The sequence below is a fragment of the Pleuronectes platessa genome, chromosome 11, assembly GCF_947347685.1.
Source record: "Pleuronectes platessa chromosome 11, fPlePla1.1, whole genome shotgun sequence".
NCBI lineage: Eukaryota > Metazoa > Chordata > Actinopteri > Pleuronectiformes > Pleuronectidae > Pleuronectes > Pleuronectes platessa.
Window position 1 is genome coordinate 4,106,165 of NC_070636.1, and position 18,960 is coordinate 4,125,124.

Sequence of the window (18,960 nt, forward strand, 5' to 3'; positions counted from 1 at the left end):
CGGTGTAGTAGCCGCCACATCTGGTTCGCGTGAAGGCGCGTTGCAAGAGAGAAATGACAAAAACCCGACAGCAGGAAGAAGGGTCAGCAGAACTTTTTATTTGATTTGAAGTTCCAAATTAATCCTCAGGTTTCCGACCTCAGCCAGAGATCATCCCAGTTCAAGTTCCCTCTGACACCTCCGGGTTCCAGGTCGGAGAACATTCCTTTACAGTGAGGATTTACAGTTTATACATTGTTATCAATCTGGAAAAAGAAACCCCGGTAGCATTCCTTCTGCAGGCCGACTGAAGTCTATACAAAAATGCAGAGCGGCTCACCTTAAAGTTGGCCAGACTCTGAGCAGGTAAAACTTTTCAAATGTGCAGTGTTTTTTTTCATTTAGTAAATATATATTTATATCAATCATTTACAATCCCGATTTTACAACTATCTAATTAGCAAAAAGAAATGCAGGCACTTTACTCCCAGAACATTCCTGGTGCCTATAAATAGGAAAACAAACGCCACCCATTTACATATATATAACTATATAATAGTACTGCACTTAAACTCAAGCGCAGTCTCAAGCTCTGATCAACCACAGGCAGCAGTTACAGCCATAATGACAACGCTTGTTGCATATCACAGTCTGACTGTCTGGAGAAGACAAGATTTAGCAACACAAAAAAAAAAGAAGAAATTGTCTTTATGGTTTAAACTTATGCACTGAGCCACATAAATCTCTGCCGAGGCGGCTGCCAGAGAGATTGTAGGAAAGTTCTGGATCAGGTCACTGCATTGCTGAAAAAAAATAATAAAAATACTCAAAAGAAACAACAAAAAAAGAAGTTAAAGGATGAGGGGACATTAGAGTTTGTTCCTCCTGCAAACAGAGGTGATGATTCAACTCACATGAATGGAGCTGCACACGTGAGCTGACAAGGTCACTTGTGTTCAGAACCGGTGCGATGGATAAAAAACATAAAAAAGGAAAGTTTCTGTGGAATTAGAAACTCACTCTGAATGACCCACAGATTTAAAACGCTCTCATCACGCAGCATGTTCACAGGACGAGTCTCGTCTGTGATCATTTCCAAACATGTGGGTCAGCACCTTCGCAGTAATGTAGAATAAAGGAAATACGTATAAACTGATGTGTTAAGGGAAATGGTTGCATAGAACAATCCTACTACACCGAACAGAATGAACACCCTCCCCCCCAAAACGGAATATTAAACCTGTATGATCTCATCATTTATTTTTTGCAGGAAATAAAAAGGAGCAGATATTACGTAGTGGACCTGCTCCAATATTCCAGAGTCTGTGTTTGTGTAAGACGTCTCGTTAATGGGCCGATCACTGCTTCAACAAGTCTTTGAGTGCAGCTCCGGAACTGGACTCAGAGACCGGCACGGGTGTGAAGGAGGGCAGGGCGTCAGAGATGGGCTTCATCAGCAGGTGACCTCCCGGGCCGCCGGAGCTGGACCCGGCGAGCAGAGGCACCGCCGCCGAGCGGGGGGCCAGGAAAGGATTGGACTCTCCGGGCCGCTTGCTGGCTGCTGCAGCTCCTGAGGGGAGAGAGGGGGAGAGTTTAAATAAGGTTTGAGGATGTAACAACTCGCGTCCGACATGATTAGGAACATGTGAGAAACAAACATCCTGGCGGTGGGTTTCCCCAGAAGAGTCGTTTACCTGCGACGTTGCTGGAAGCAGCAGCGCCGGTTCTTCTCGAAGGCGGAGCACTCAGACTCTTCATGTCGTGGGCTGAGAGCTTTGCTGCCGGCAGCGAGGGAGTCGACTCCATCTCCAGGAACTTCACGAACATTTCTGAGAAGGACTGAAAGAAACAGGAGAAACTGAGCAAATATCCTCTGGACTCCAGAGTGAAGAGGGAGTTTCACAATAACATCCGGCTAAGAAATCTGTGTCTTGCTCAAGGAAACTTCAGCAGAGCACAACCCTCTTTTTGCTGCGGGACCCATGAGGTAGAGAGGGTTGTCCGGAAGGTCGCTGGTTCGATCCCCAGATCCTCCACAGATACTAAACCCCAAACTGCCTCTGGCGACTCTGGCGGCAGGCCACACATCCATTTACCAAAGTTTAAATCAAGCTTTGTTCATATGTTACAACAATAAATGACTGAGTAATTTTTTCCTGTAGCTTCAGGAATCCTGGTTTATATTTGGCTACTTGCTGATGCCAGTGGAAGTGTAATCATTGTATATTAAACCTCACAAAGCAGAACTAAATATATCATACATGTGTACTCCTCTGTGTTCTACAGTCAAGATTAGAATAAAGTATATAAAATACAAAGTGTGTCCCTGTGGTAAAAGGACTTCCTGTCTGTAGGGGTCTCGTACCGAGTTGAGTCCTTGCGCCCCGGTGGGCCTGTTGGGGGTGTTCGGGACACTTTGAGCTCCTCTGCTTCCCATCCAGCTCGACACCCATCCAGTGACACCGTGTCGTCCGTCATCCTCCAACATCTGCACGGACACAGATGAGAAGTAAAAGGAAGTGTGGACAAAAGGTCCAGGAATTTTTCACGGGAAGAAAAATGCTCCAAAACATCTCAGACTCCAAATGTCTGATGATAAAATCAACGGCAGAAGTTATTTATACTAACTTGGCCAAGACAAATGTGTGGTCTGATCTCAGACTCGTATTCTGAAGCGGTCACATTATTCCAGTTTTAATTACTCTTGGTTTCCACCACTCTCTGGAAACTTATTGTGTGGACCCGCTCGGTCGTTAAACTCTTCTACCGGCTGTTCTGCGTCTCTGCCGACGGCCCAAACTCCTACAAGAAGCTTGTGGCTTTATAATTCACCATCAGTCATACTCCCTACTCATCAGCCTCAACGGCCTGACAGGACTCAGCTGGAGGGATCCCAGCTCTGGATTAATATGCAGCAGAGTGGGAGTGCAGAGCCGCTCCCCAGAGGCCAATTCTGAAACTATGGCTGATTTTGTGGGACACTTGGCTGCTGTTAACGAGAGTTGAGTGGAAAATTCAAATAGCATCAACAGGAGATGAGGGCTAGTTGAGTGATCTCCAACACGATTAGAAAAAAAGGCTCTTGTGTGGAGTTGTAAGCGCATTTGCCTCTAACACTGTATCTGTTTTCCTTTAAGAGTGTTGGGTAAGTTACTCTGGAATCGCTGGACGGAGTCCCACAGGGCTCGTGCCAGAAGATCTGCGTAAGGAAATGTTTTCTCTTTCAGGGCCGAAGCGCTGAGAGGATTTTCAGAGGCTGCTGGAGTTAAAAGTAATTGTCACACAACGGGTTTTCTAGTTGACGGCTTTGGACGGACGTGTTCAAATAATCAGACAATTCATGCTCTGTCTTAAAGTCAGAGGATGAAAAGAACGGTCTCAAGTTTCATGTCAGATTTACTCTACGTTTCAAAAATAACAATATTTCCCATGAAAACTTGATTCAGACCAGTAGCTGGTGTATTTAGTTTTAGACAGTGTCAGGTTTGGAGTTTTCCCACGTTCCCATTCAGTCTTTATGCAAATTCACAATATTTGAAATTGACTAAACTGCTTTTATGGTTTTGTTTCCATAAATTTCTCCACCACCTGTACTTCTTCTTAAGCTAGTATATTGAACATTCAACAACACAAGGCAGAGATTGAATTTGGACAGATTCATTAGTCTGGTAACGTGTCACATAGACACTGAGAGTCAAAACCTGAGAAAAGAAATCCCTCACCTTCTCAACGTCTTCTCGGCTCAGTCCCAGAACACTTCCCATGAGCCTCAGCACGTCGGCACGCTTGGTTTTCGGTGTGTGGAAGTATCCCAAGTACAGGTTTCTCATCAGGACTCTGGAGACAGAACAACATGAATATGATGCATGAGGTAACAGGTCGTTTCTTTTACAGCTGTATCAATCATCAATAAATCCAAAATTTAACAAAACGCCTCAGACTTATTTCTAGTGAGTTCAGCAGTTGAGAGAAGTTACTTCAGGACAAGAGGATTTGTCTGGTTTGTGTGAAAACTGTCCCGTCTCCAAAATGTCAAACTTTTACGAGCCAAGAAACCGTCGTGTTTTAAGCTTTATAGCGATGATTTATTGAAAAAGAGTTGTGTAGCTAAAAGCTGCAGGAACGATAACTCAGGTGTCAAAGCTGTGATGATGACAGATGAGTGCACGCAACAGTGCAATGAAAACCACATGAGCGTTTAATCAGAACCTGGTTTCACTGAATAAACCCAGAGCGTGATTTGATCCAAACAGAAAGTGAACGTACTTATCGATCTTCCCCTCTGTGGTGTTCAGAAGGCTCATCACTTTTCTCTGCGCCTCCTCCAACATCTCCTGCCTCACGTCCACTGCAACACACGAATAAGAATATTTAAATAAATCAATAAACTTAATTTATATAACGCTTGTATTGGCCACAAAAGAGATAAAGCTAAAAAAAAAAACTAAATAAAAGCAAATTGAAAATCGTCAAAAACCTTCAGTAGGAGAAAGAATATGCAGTTTCCTCTAATAAGGAAAAAAAGGAACAACAAACTGATTAAGAACTTTTCATCCAGATGGTTGATGTTATCACTCAATAAAGATTTTCATTGAAAAAAAGGACACATGTAATTTCCAGCTTCCTGTTGAGAAATACTTTAAATTTGACTAAAAAATGAAGAACACTAAGTATTTTCCAAAGAGGATTCTGGAAAACTTGGAAACAGCAGTAAGTAAGTACATGTTGTTAAAAGATCAACGTTTAATATGATTATTTATTTTCCTTAATATCAGATTTTTAACTTTAACTGTGACTTGAAAGTAACGTTAAAAGGGGAGAAACGATATCAGCTTCTCGTTGGTTAATCTGTGGTTCAGCACATTCTCACAGTTAATCAACTATTTATAGACCCGGCGTACATTCTCCATATGTGACTGAGTGATAATAAAGCAAATATACAGTAGAGACTCACATGAGGTGTAGTCTGAGAATGTGATGTGAGCTAATGTTCATGTCTGAGACTGATAAGAGCTAAATCTGCTGAGTGTGACACAAAAAAAATAATACGGGAGATTATCAGTGAAGGTTGAGAATAGAAATACGTCCCCTGGGGAAAAGGAACAAAAACATGTTCATGAGATGCCGAGCCGCAGAAAGTCAACAAAGGACGACAGATGCTTCACCTCAGATAAAAACACTTATATTTAAAGTCTAAAGTTAAAAACCAAACATTCCCATTCAACATTTTAAGTGAAAATCAAACCTGTGTCAGATGTGAGGAGGTTTGCTCACCTTGATTTTTCAGCTCTTCAATCTGCTCCTCCTGCAGATCGAGCTGGTCGGTGAGACGAGACGCTGAATCCAGAGCAGAGGTGGCCTCGTCGAGGTTGATCTGTCAGAGAACACAGAGCTGTTAATAGAGCTGTTAATATATCAAGACATGTGAAGGAACAGGGACAAGTTCTCACCCCAAGGCTGCTGCTGGTGACAGCAAATGATGGTTATGAATGAAGTGAAAGTAAATGTTTTCATCAGCATTTGGTTTATTGTCTGTTAGTTTGCAGCAGTTCACAAACTCTAAACTTAATGGAAAGATGCATTATGAGTTTCATAAAGTTTTTTTTACATTTTCACCAATATCCCAGATAGAAGTTAATGGATCTTGACGAAAGAAGAAATCCGGCATATTTAAGGGACTGATATCTGTGAGTGTGTGTGACCTAGTGTGGTTATGTTGAATTGAAGCTGTGGACCTATGACCTCTACTAGGAGCTGGTGGATCTTCGTTTACCTGTAGAGCAGATGCTTGGTCTTCCAGCCTCAGAGCCTTTTTCTTCCACTCCTCCTTCTCCCTCTTGAGCTTTTCCAGTTCTGCTGAGTACATGGCTTTCTCCTCTGAGAGAGGAAAGAGAGAATAAAACTGATATTGCAATTATGGAATTCCATTGTCAGAATACAAACACTAAAAGGGAATCATCTACAAGAACTTCTATGAAACTGCTGGATTCTCCAAGTGAACCTGGAAAGAATAAGAAAGTTGAAGCCTGGCGTCTCACCTTGTTGGAATTGCTCTAGCACCATCTGCAGGTTGGACAGTGACACTGCATACTGGTTGATCTGATCCTGGGAGGTTCTGAGTTGTGCGAGCGCGTCGTCCCTCTGCTTCACCGCTCCACTCAGCTGCTCCTGCAGAGACTCCACCTGCATGCTCGCCTGTTGGCTGGAGACGAGGACAAGCACAGGAGGAACGACATTATTAATTAAACTGTCGTGGACACTTTGAAGTCAGAGGAAGATAATCCAAATTCACTGATTGTTATGGAGCTCTGTCCCCTTTTCTCTATCGCAGTATTTCTAGGGCTTGATTTGTAGGTTGAGTTAAGAAGCTCAGTCTTGTGATGTGGCCAATGAAACACAGGTAAAAGGGAAAATGTTGTATTTCAGCATCATATCTAAAAGACACACTGCCGTTGTTGTTTGTGCTAACCTGGCGTTCTCCACTGCACTTGAGGAGGTGGCGAGCATGGCCACCCTCTTGCGTAGCTCCGACTCCCTGTCCCCCGCAGCGAGCGCCTCCCTCGTGTACGAGTCCTCGATCTCCAACAGGTGGTTACGCAGCCTTTCCAGCTCCAAGTTGAGACGCTGTTCTTTGTCCCTCACATGCTGAAGCTGTGAAGAAAAACGGAACCAGTGTCACACGTGGAGGTCTACGAGAAATTTGGTTTGGGGCAATTAAAAGAACAGCACCATATAAGAGCTGATCTACCACAGATGCAATGCCTCCAGTTAAATGCTATATGCTCTCGTACCTCCGTCTGTACTGCAGTCGTCTCCATTTGTTTCTGCTTGAGTGCCATCATCACCCGGTCCCTCTCCTGCTGGAAGGCCACAGCTTTCTCCTGCATGGACTTCAGTTCGTTCAGGAGCTGATTCAGCTCACCGGACTTACCCTGTGGAAAATCACAATCGGAGTGGGAGATGTCAGTTGTATTTTTATTAAATTGTTTCCATTTTCTTTATTAGTTATTTAAAAAATCTATGTTTTGTTGCCAACTGACCTGCTCCTTGTCCTTGAGCATCCTCTCCACAGTTGCAGATTTCTTGCTCAATGCAGTGAGTTCAAACTCCTTCTCCCTGAGGAGGAGGGAGAACTGCATGTTGGTTTCCTGCAGCGCTCTGAACTCCGACTCCTTCTCCCGGGAGCGTGCAGCCACGAGCTCGTTCTCCTCCTTCAGCTTCTTCACGTCCAGCTCCAGAATGAGAGCCCGCTCTTTCAGGTTGGTCACGGCCTGTTTCAGCACCTCGTTGTCGTTCTCGCGGTTTCGTAGCGACTCGCTGACCTGAGCCAGTTGGTCGCTTTTGGTTTTGATGAGCAGGTCTTTCTCCCTCACTGATCTCTGCTGAGCATCCAGCCTCTCTCGGATCTGTCGCACCTCCACGGCCTGACTCCTCTGCTCGTTCTCCGAGGCGGATGCCGAGTTGGAGAGCCTGTGGTTGTTCTCCTGAAGAGTCCTGATGGTGATTTCCTTCTCGGCCACATGTCCACGCAATCGCCTAAGTTCTTCCTGCAGTTGGTCATTGTTTACAGGTGAATCCGTCTGGTGGACGGGAGCGTCGGCTGTGAGAGAGGATCCACTGGACTGAGCAACAACAACTTCAGGGCACTGAGCCACACTGTCGAGTTTACCCAACAGGACATCTTTGGTGGAGCTGAGCTGGGTGATGGTCTGCTGGACCTGTGCAAGCTCCTGACTCAGACCTCCCAGCCTCCTCTCCTTATGCTCGTAGCTCTGGATCATCCGAGCATAGTCCACGGACAGCTTGGAGCTGCAGTCGCTGTCGGCAGACACCTGACCCTGCAGTCCGATCAGCTCCTCGTGCAGCTGGGCCGACTCGTGCTGCATGTTCTTGACCGTCGTAATCACCTGCTGCTTCCACTCCTCCATCTTCTTCACCTGCTGCTTCAGCGTGTCCCTCTCATGCAGCAGCTCCTCAAACTGGTTGCTGCTGACTCCTCCCGAGCCGGCACCAGACTCTCCTCCTGAGGTCTGCAGGACCGTCACCAGGGTTTGGCACTTCTGAGTCAACGCATCAATCTCGATGTCCTTCTCCCTGATGATGCGGGACAGGTTCTGGATGGTCTCCTTGAACATCTCATGGCTTCCTGAGGGGTCGCTCATATTGGAGAGGTGCTGATTCTCCTGCTGAAGCTTCAGAAGAGCTGCTTCCTTAACTGCCATCATATCCATGAAACGATGATAGTCTGAGCGAAGCTGGCTGTTCTCTCTGGCCTTCTCATTCAGCACAGCCAGCACTTGCTCTCTCTCCACAGCGTAGGCCTGCAGCTGCTGCTGAAGGTACAAGACATCCTGGTTGTGTCCGCCGCCTCCGACCATGCTGAGTCTGGCATGAAGCGCCTGAATCTCAAGATCCTTCTGCAGGATCATCTGGGAGAGTTTACCCACTTCATCACGAGACACCATCAGCTGATCCAGCTGTTTGGTCAACGAGAGATTCTTCTCGTTCAGCTGGCAGATCTCAGTCTCTTTCTCCTTGATGCCTCTCACCAGTTTCTCTATTTCTACCTTGGACAGGTCGTGCTTCTCATTGCCGTTCTCCTGATTTAGGGTCTGGGTCTTCTCCTCCTCCAGGATGACGTCTCCCTGCACAGGTGGAGAGTCAGCACGACCCTGACCCCCACTGAGCCGATCTACAGTCTGCTGGAGGCGAGCTATGTCCTCATCTCTGGCGCGTATAAGTCTGTCATAGTTCAGAGTGGTCTGCTGGTTGCGAGCATGAGCCTGCTCCAGTTCACCCTGTTGACCCTGCAGGGACTGCTGTGCCAGGAGGAGTGCGGCCTGTTGCTCCTCCATGGTTCTCCTCAGAGCCTGGACCTCCTCTTCCAGGCCGTTCCTGGAGGACTTGAGCTGAATGATCTCCGTCTCCAGCTCTGTGATAATGTCCAGGGTCCTGGGTTCACCCAGAGGTTGAGGTCTGCTCTGCTGATCTCTAAAGCGATCAATCTCTTCTTTCAAATGGCTGTTCTCCTCCTTCATACCCCCCAGCTGTCTATCCTTCTCCTCTAGCGCCTGTCTGAGGGCGTCGGCGTCTTTGGTCGCCACTGAGATACTGTTTTCCATCTCCATCTGTATATCCGCAGCGTTTTGTTTTAAAGTGTCCATAAAAATGTCCTTCTCTTGCAGCAGATCTGTCAGCTGCTTCTGCCCTGAAACTGTGATCGAGAGCATCTCGTTGGTGTCTCTGTGATCAGATGCCAACTGCTCTATGTCTCTCCTCAGCTGTCCTATCTCCATGTCTTTCTCCTGGTTGAGTTTGATGGCGCGTTCATGCTCCATCTGCAAAGCTGAGGCATCCATGGAGCGAGCTTGAGTCAACTCCTCAACCGTGTGCTGGTACTGTCTGGCCTGGTCATTCAGTGCCATCTCAGTCTGCCTCAAATCAGCATCCAGCTGATTCTTCTCCAGCTTCAAGGCTTCGATACGAGTTTCCTTCTCTCGAATCGTCCTGGTCAGAGCAGCCTGGCTCTCCTTCATCTGCTTGGTTAGTTCTTCTACTTTACCCAGAGCCTGCTCACTCTCCGCCTTCAACTTCCCGTTCTCCATCTTCAACTCATAGTGTGCGGACTTCAGGTTATCCTGAGAGGTCCTCATCTCGTCCAGTTCTCTTCTGAGGGCTGACAGCTCCTTCTCTTTCCCTGGTAGCTCCTCTTCAGTTCCCTGTTCCTCAGTTCCTCTCCCCGCTGCCTGATGCAGCTCCGCTTTAGCAGCAGAATACAGGTCCTCTTTCTCCTGCAAACTTTTCTTCATCTCTGTGATTTCTCTCCGTGCCTCTCTGCTCTGCTCCTGCGAATGTCCCAGTTTCTCTTTCAGCTCCTTCACCGTCTGTTCCAGCTGCTGTTTATCCATATGCATATCGTTGAGGGTGAAAGCGCTCTGGCTCGTTCTCTCCTTCTGGGTCTCCACCTCCTGCTCCAGGGTCCTTTTCTGGTCTTTGGTTGTGTTGAGCTCAGCCGTCAGTCTCGTCAGTTCTGCGTCGGCCTCCTTCAGCTGTCCGGAGAGCTGCTCCTTCACAGAGATCATGTGCTAGAGAGAAATAGAAACAGAACCCCAAGTCAATAAACGGCTAGAATTTCCACTTTGATGTCCACAGAGGCTATAAATAAAGGTTAATAAATGATTATATATTGTTTGGAATGCTCGAAATCAAATACAAAATAATTCTAGTGATTTTAAAACCAAGCAGATTATTCAGACCTGTGTTGCCTCCTGGTTCTGCTGATCTAGTTCTTCCAGCTCAGCCATCAGAGTGTCTCGTTCCTCCTCAGTGGCTCTCAGGGCCTTTTCTCTTCTCTCCAGCTCAACTCTCAGATCCGCCAGTGACTCCGATTCTCCAGAATCAGTTACGTTATTGTCGCCTATTTGTTCCTCTGAGACTTTGAGTCTTTCTTGCAGATTGAGCTGTGACAAAATAAAGAAGAACCTCAGAATTTGACATCATCAAACAGACATCTTGACTGTACTTTTCATTTCCATATTATCAACATCATTGTATTACAACACTGCAAAAAGCAACTAATCAATGAAATTTCTGCTTCACAAAAAAACTTCATACATACTAATGTCTTTCAAAAAGCTGTTTAAGTTGTATGGTACAGATTTACTTTGAAACTAAGTACATAAACACATTCTGTGCATTTAACTACAGTAAAATAAAATGTCTGCATCAGATAAACAAACCTTTTCTTGTTCGAGGATTTCCTTTTCTTGTCTCAACAGCCCAATGATGGTGTTCAGCTCCAATATGTCTGCATGCTCAACTTCTTCCTTTGGTTCAGCCTGAATTAAAACGAGCATCAAATGTTTAACAAGCCGTTAAACCAGGGAAAAATACACTAAAATATAATATAAAACTATTTATATTCACCCTTACGTCAGACAGGTTTTTCAGTCTCTCGATTTCTTTTTCTGCCGCTGTAAAGTAGAAGTTTTAGTTAATATACAGCCCGATAATGGAGAGAAACAACTGTAAAAGGTAAATTACAATCTTTGAGGTTAGCATATCAAACACATCACATTAAAAAGATCATAATGAATGAAAACAAGGACAGTTCACCTGTGAGGTTTTGTTTCAGCACTTGGATCTCCTGGTCAAACTGGGCTTTCTGCAGAGTCTTCCCCTCCTGCTCTTGTACTCGTGTCTGCAGCTCGGTGACAGACGCCTGCAGCCGCGTGTAGTTCTGCAGCAGCCCGGCGTTTTCCTCCTGGACTTCATCCTTCTCCAGCTGCAGCGAGGCCTGTTTCCCCTGAGCCTCCTCCAGGCTGGCAGACAGCTCAGCCAGATGCTTCTCCCGCTGCTCTGCCGCCTCCTGCAGGGACTGTACGGTTTTCTGGAGCTCAGGCAGCTTGGAGGTGTCTGCCGAGGAACTGGTTGGACCACCTGGAGAGAAGGAAGAGACTTTACTTTGGGTGTTGTACCTGAGCAGCAACACAGCGCTGTACTCTAAGGGAGGCACAGCAAACACCTATATATCGTTGCGAATAAAAAATACAATAGAAATACAATAACAAATGTCAAAGTGAGGCTAACCACTCTGAATCTGTTCCTCCAGCTCCTCTATCCTCTCCTCGTACTCTGCAAGCTCCTCCCTGTGTCTTCGAGCGATGTCGGCCATCTTGTGCCGCTGGGCGTCCTGCAGCGCTGCCAGTTCGTGCTGGTGTTCGTCCACCTCACGACCCATCTCCTCTCGCAGCTCCTGTCCCCGAAGAAGCAAAAGACATCAAGGTTGGCGTCTCAGAATTTCACATTTACAATCCACTTTAAAACATGATCTATTTTATATTATTTATGAGAAGACTTAATATTTACCTGTATAGTTCTTTGAAATTTGTGAATCTCACCCTGGTCGCCATTGCCAGATCCTGCAGTTGTTGACGCCTGAAATAAAAATGTAGTAGGTATGAAAAATACCTCTGGCAAAGTTCAGTTTACTTTACTGTCATTTCTTACAATTCTCTACATTTTGTTATCTCTCATTCTGTAGCATGTGCACATCCGGTGTCTAAAACTACTACAAATCTTACAATAAACCAAAGAAGTGCAGATGTGAGACAAATACATTTGGAAGTCTGTGATAAGTAATAACTTCTACAAATTCTATTCCTCAACATAAACTATCAAAGACCACCTGTTCTGCTAAAATCAACAAAAAGAAATCCTTCCTACCTGGGACATTCTCCTCCAGTGGGACACCTCTGCCTCCAGACGCGTGACTTCTGTCGACAGGCGGTTGATCTCCTGCTGCGACCAGATGTGATCACTGAGATCCAGCTCGTCGCCATGATAACCCTGCTGGGACTCCGAGGGCCGTGATAGGTAAGAAGAAGACGAGGTGGTGCCGGAGGAAGAGGAGGCGACCGGCAGCACCGCGGGGAAGCTGGAGGCCGACTGGGCCGACCGCTGCAGCCTCTGGACTTCTTCCTGAAGACCACTCTGCCGGGCTTTCAGGTGACTGATATCCACCTGGTGGGATCAAATGTACCTTAGCACCATTTCACACATGAACCGAACAGAAATGTGATATAAAAGCTTTAAATCATAAACAGAACTACGTACGTCTTTCTGCTGCAGGAGGGTTCTGTATTCTGCAGACTGTCGTTTGTTCTGGATCTCTGAAGCCTCCAGCTTCTCCTCCAGCTCTGCATGCAGCGCCCGTAATCTGTCATGCTGCAGCAAACACAGAGAAACAAGGAAGGAAACATATGCAAATATAAACATTAATTTCTTCTCATGATGGTCAGACATTGTTTTCATGGTCGACAGCATTTCTTTACATTACTGACTCACGGCCGTGGTTTTCTGGGACTAATCCCTTGTTAATGTTATTAGTTAAACGTGTTGTTGATGGTGGGAAAGAACTAGAGTTGTACTGTGAGCGGGAACAAAGAATCTAACCTCAGATTTCTGTGAGGTAAACGAAGCCTCGACTTCAGCCAACCTGGAATTGGACACGTGCAGTTCTGTGGCAGCATCTGTAGTTACAGGGAAAAAATAGAATTGTAAACATCACCGACAGAAATCAAGACACTGAGGATATTTAATTCAGGAGTGAAAACACGCAGCAGGAACGAAATGACAGAAAATCTGTAAACAAGGTTAATATTTCTCCATGAACACAGAAAATGTAAAGAAAGATCGGGATCATTTTGTATAATAATTTAAAAACAAGAAAAGCCGTTATGGTTTTCCACCAATGGCAAATTCAAGAGATAATAACTGACTCTAACACACACACACACACACACACACACACACACACACACACACACACACACACACACACACACACACACACACACACACACACACACACACACACACACACACACACACACACACACACACACACACACACACACACACACACACACACACACACACACACACACACAGAGACAGAGACAGAGACAGAGAGAGATCTAGTTAGCTCTGTCTCACATGACAAACAAACATGCACAGCTGAGCAGGCTAAGTTTTCCAGCGATCTTGTCTGAGCTACTTGATCTTAACAGCTGAACGAGGCTCAGTCCAACACATAACATTCATCACAACACAAACTGAACCCAATGACCCTTCAGGAGTGAACAGCCTTTAAACTTAAAAGAATCAATAATATATTATGATTATAATTCATTTCGTGGTCTTATCATGCAGCCCCGTGCTTCACAGCCGGTCCTGTGGTCCCACACGGAGATAAGAATGAAGTGGATTTTTTGACTGGAGCTGTGAGTTGGAGATCTGTGGCCAAAGTTCTCTTTGCTTTATCACCTATTGACTGTTTGCTGTTTTCTAAACACTTGAATCAAAGTGGTAAGAGGAAACCAGGAATCACGAATACAATCCTGATGTCAGACCTGATCATGAGCAGCTCTCTCTCTCTCTCTCTCTCTTTTAAAACTGGAATAAACTGTTTCCTGCAGCTCGACTGATGATGAATGAAAGAGTGGAGGATTTTTAAAAGGTTCTCTTGTGTGTTGACAGGAGGAGGAACTGTAACCTCTGGTTTCTGCCTAAATTCAAGTTGCTCTTCTTTTTGGTGGAGTGGTTACTTTAGTGATGACATCTGCTTTTCATGCAATCTGAATATCTAAGTGGAATTTTCAGGATCAATCACTGGAAAGATTTTAAAAGGCAGATTCTATGCTACCAGCCGGCAAATAAGTGCAGCACATACGGAACAGTTTCACAAATTCTGTTCATGACATAATAACATAATATTAACAGTTTTCTCATTGTGAAGAGTGAGCATTTATTTATCAATTTGCTTCTCACTCTGGCTACTAAGTTTACTGAAAGACAAATACTCTTGTTTGAAGAAGAAAAAGCTTAGTTTTATAATCAAACAGCTAATGAACATGTTTATACAATATAACACAAGTGTATAATTAGGATTAAACCCAGAGTCTGGTTTACTAAATGATGATGTGGATAAAAAACATGAAGTCGAACTAGGGCCTGGGCGAAGAATTTAAAACCACAACCTCCAAGCAGGAGCAAAAATCTGTATCTATACTTAAAATAAATTCATAATTGGACATTGATTGTGATAATTATTGATATCAAGTTGACTGATGTAAAAATGTATATCACTGTCACCAGTCAGACAATATTTACAGTACATATGACTGTTCATAACAAAAGTTTCATTGTGAAGAGTTAAGAATGTTTTCGTAAGAAACCTTATGTCAGCTCTATCTTTGGTTATGCGCTATCTTTGTTTATTTATTTTTATTTATTTGCCTTTATTTAACCAGGTCGGTCCCGTTGAGATACAATGACCTCTTTTCCAAGGGAAGCCTGGCCAAGACAGCAGCATACAAAAAATGTCAACAGTCACAAGACACACAAAAATCACATAACACAGATCAAATAAGATAAGTTCCCTGTTCCCTTAAGATAAGGCAACAGGACTAAAGCTCCGGATTCCCACCAAAACAAGAACAAGTGTGGTATGAAGCCGCTCCAATTTCTCTCACACGAGTCTTCAAAGTGTCAAGGTTTATGATCTCCTTTAACTTTAGGGTTTTTTGCAGTACATTCCAAGCAGCAGGTGCAGCGAACTTAAAACAGTGCTTACCAAATTCAGTGTTTACTTTGGGCATAATTAATAAATAAAGCTCATTTGAACGTAAGCAGTAATTGCTCTGGGATTTAAAGATGTACTTACATAAGTAGTGGGGGAGCAGACCCAAGATAGCTTTATAAATAAAAATATGCCAATGTATAAGGCGGCGTGCTGCCAGAGATGGCCACTCAACTCGAGCATATAAGATGCAGCGGTGGGGGGGCGCCCTTAGCTCAGTTGGTAGGGCGTCCCCCCCATGGGCCTCGGCCAGTAGCGGACCCGGGTTCGATTCCAGCCCGCGGTCGTTCTCTGCATGTCACTCCCCTCTCTGCCCCATTTCAACTCTGTCTCTACACTATCAATAAAGCATAAAAATGCCAAAAAAAATCTTTAAAAAAAAAAAAAAGATGCAGCGGTGAGTGAGGGCTTTACAACCAGTGACAAACCTTAAGGCACCATGATATACAGTGTCTAGAGAACGCAGACAGTTTGCTGGGGCATTCATATATAAGAGATCACTGTAATCAAGTACAGGGAGGAAAGTGGTAGCAATCAACTTTTTTCTGGTAAAAAAAGAAAAACAAGATTTGTGACGGAAGAAGAATCCCAGTTTCACTCTTAATATTTTTACCAGATTTTCTACATGTGGTTTAAAAGAAAGTCGGTCATCAATTAAAATGCCGAGATACTTGTAACAGTTCACAAGTTCAATTTCATACCCTTGCAATGACAAAATGCTGGGTGGAGACACAGGCACTTTTCTGCCATTGGAAAATATCATCAGTTTGGTTTTGGCGGCATTCAAGACAAGTCTAAGTTCAATGAGCTGATTTTCCACAAGGTTAAAAGCAATTTGTAAGTTGCCAAGGGCTTCGGCAAGAGTGGTGCCACAACAGTATATAACTGTGTCATCAGCATAAAAATGAAATTTGGCATTTGGGACGTTACTGCCCAATGTATTTACATAAATAACAAACAGAATCGGGCCAAGAACTGAGCCCTGTGGCACACCAGTAGAGACATTTAGCAGTGTGGATGAGCTGCCTTCAAAACAAACACATTGTTTTCTATTAGACAGATAATTATTAAACCAGCCAACAGCCTGCTCAGATAAACCTATATCAAGCAGGCGTTGCTTCAGAATGGAATGATCCACTGTGTCAAAGGCCTTAGAAAGGTCAACAAAGAGAGCTGTGCACACTTTCTTTTGATCCAGCCAGTCTATTATATCATTAGTGAGTTTGAGTGAGGCTGTAGTTGTGCTGTGTTGTTTCCTAAAGCCGGATTGGTATGGGGAGAGAATGTTGTTAGTATGGAGAAAATCTTTCAACTGATTGTTTACTAGACCTTCAAGGACCTTTGACAGGATGGACAACTTGGAGATGGGTCGATAATTATTCAAGCAAGTAGGGTCCCCCCCTTTCAAAAGGGGAAGGACGTAAGCGACTTTCCAAATTTCAGGAATACAATTTGTGGTGATAGTGAGGTTAAAAAGATATTGGAGCGGTTTGGCAATAAAATCAGCTGCTAACTTTAAGAAATATGAATCCAAGTGATCTGGACCTGCAGATTTACTGATATCAAGAGAGCAAAGAGCTCTATGGACCTCTTCCACTGAAAACAACCTAAAAACAAAGGAAGGTTGACCAGCAGGGATAAGGCCTTGAGACATGTTTCCAAATACTCTTGTTTGAAGAAGAAAAAGCTTAGTTTTATAATCAAACAGCTAATGAACATGTTTATACAATATAACACAAGTGTATAATTAGGATTAAACCCAGAGTCTGGTTTACTAAATGATGATGTGGATAAAAAACATGAAGTCGAACTAGGGCCTGGGCGAAGAATTTAAAACCACAACCTCCAAGCAGGAGCAAAAATCTGTATCTATACTTAAAATAAATTCATAATTGGACATTGATTGTGATAATTATTGATATCAAGTTGACCGATGTAAAAATGTATATCACTGTCACCAGTCAGACAATATTTACAGTACATACGACTGTTCATAACAAAAGTTTCATTGTGAAGAGTTAAGAATGTTTTCTTACATCGGCTCTATCTTTGTTTATACTCTTGTTTTTGTTTGTATTCATTTGACAACAACTATCTCCAAGTCCATTTCATTAATAGCAAAACAACAACAGCTTCTGCATGATTACTTATTGATTAGAATGTTCTACCTTAGAAAGGAAGAGTTTAAAACAAAAACATATCGGTCTTTGAACTTAGAGGAAGTAATGATTGTGTTAATATCTAATAATATGAACATTTTAATCTAAATAACATGTTTGGAGCTCTAGATTTTCACCATTATTATGAAGAATCTTCATCTGCCCTTCATGGTGACATCTGTTTTCTAAAGTCTTGGTTTTAATACTTGACTCAAACTGCACCGACTCACCTCCGACCTCCTCCACTCCCTCCAGCAGCATGTCCTTGGTAAAGGTTGATATCTGGCCGGTGAGGGACGTCAGGCTCCCGCTGACCTGACCAAGCGACTGGCCGAGGCCGGAGCCCAGTCCCCCCAGCCAGGACGACATCCTCCGGAGTGTTCAGGGACAACACACCCAGAGAACCAAGCAGCAGGCCGAGCAGGGCGAAGCGGAGTTAGCCTAGCTTGGACCGGGCAGCTCGGGTCATGGAGCTCCGCTGTGACCGCGGACCTCCACAGACACCGGGGACTTTGAATTTCACCACCGGGGTGAAAAGAACCGAGCGTGTCCGAACTGAGAGCCCTTCACTGAGCTGCGAGCCGCCGGCTAACAGCAGCTGCGCCCGGAGGAGCCCATCCGGTTGAGCGGCTTCAGCGACATCTTCACCCCCGGGTCACGGAGCTCGAACCTCGGCTGAAGGTGTTCGGGTCGAAGCCCGGTTTCCTGTTTTCAGCAGGTTTTCTAACGAAGTGGAGCAACGCGACGTCCACAAAGTGCCACCTCGACTGCAGCCATTACCATCTCCACTGTCAGGCTGTCAGCTGTGACGTGGACCGCGCCCGGTGCATTGTGGGATGCTGGAGGACCAACAACATCACGGGGCGTTCAGGAGCCCGAGCTGGAAGTGAGGAACATTCTAAACCCACCGTTGTATTAGTAATTATAATAACGCTAATGATAATAATAATAATAATGATAATGATAATGATAATGATAATAATGATAATAATAATCTTACCATTGTTGCTGTTATTATTATTACTGTTGGTATTATCTGTAATGAGTGGAGAATCCAAGGATCATGAATGCAACTGTAAACACCTTTTAAATATTTTATTTTACACTTTAATACACACGCACACACACACACCAAATCCTTATCCACAAGCTTAACCATGACCAGTTCAAGCCAAACCCTGACCTCCACCTAACCACTAAATTCACATCGGCCCCCTGACCAGAAACTCAGAAATAACATGTTCTACTGTCATTAGGACCAGGCTTTGGTCCCCAGTCAGGGTTAATACAGATCCCATAGAAGTGACTAAATCCATTGATTTCATTTTCTGCTACTTCATACATACTTGCTACACTCTATTAGTTTCTAAACTACAATTACTTTATAATTTATGTTGCTCTGTACTGTGGATCATCAAGGGGGAAACATGAAACCCCCACATAAAAGGGCCTGGCCCAGAACCCTACTGGTCTGAGACGACAATGCTAACCACTGCACCATACCCCCCCCCCCCCAAAAGAGACAAGAAATGTCAACATTAAAGAGGCGAGGGCTGAAACTCCAAACTCAAACCCCACACCTTCAGCTTGTGTTTGTCAAACAGGTAAATCAATTCATAGTTTGAAAGCCTGAGCTTACATAAGCTTACATAAACCACTGCTGTTACTAAAACACCATCA

At 44.4% G+C, this 18,960-nt stretch overlaps 1 protein-coding gene across 1 annotated transcript; it reads right to left on the reverse strand.

The window, feature by feature from the left end:
- Positions 1-78: 78 nt before the first annotated feature.
- On the reverse strand, positions 79-18,073 carry trip11 (thyroid hormone receptor interactor 11). The gene is made up of 21 exons (XM_053434427.1): positions 17,511-18,073; positions 12,934-13,010; positions 12,595-12,705; positions 12,205-12,501; positions 11,848-11,916; positions 11,569-11,734; positions 11,095-11,418; positions 10,912-10,952; positions 10,719-10,817; positions 10,236-10,439; positions 7,020-10,064; positions 6,771-6,911; positions 6,449-6,630; positions 6,018-6,181; positions 5,753-5,856; positions 5,254-5,353; positions 4,246-4,327; positions 3,702-3,816; positions 2,345-2,467; positions 1,623-1,818; positions 79-1,546 (listed from the first exon to the last, which is right to left on the reverse strand). The coding sequence occupies exons 1-21, from the start codon at positions 17,647-17,649 to the stop codon at positions 1,338-1,340; spliced, it is 5,988 nt and encodes a 1,995-aa protein (XP_053290402.1). The 5' UTR covers positions 17,650-18,073; the 3' UTR covers positions 79-1,337.
- Positions 18,074-18,960: the final 887 nt, after the last annotated feature.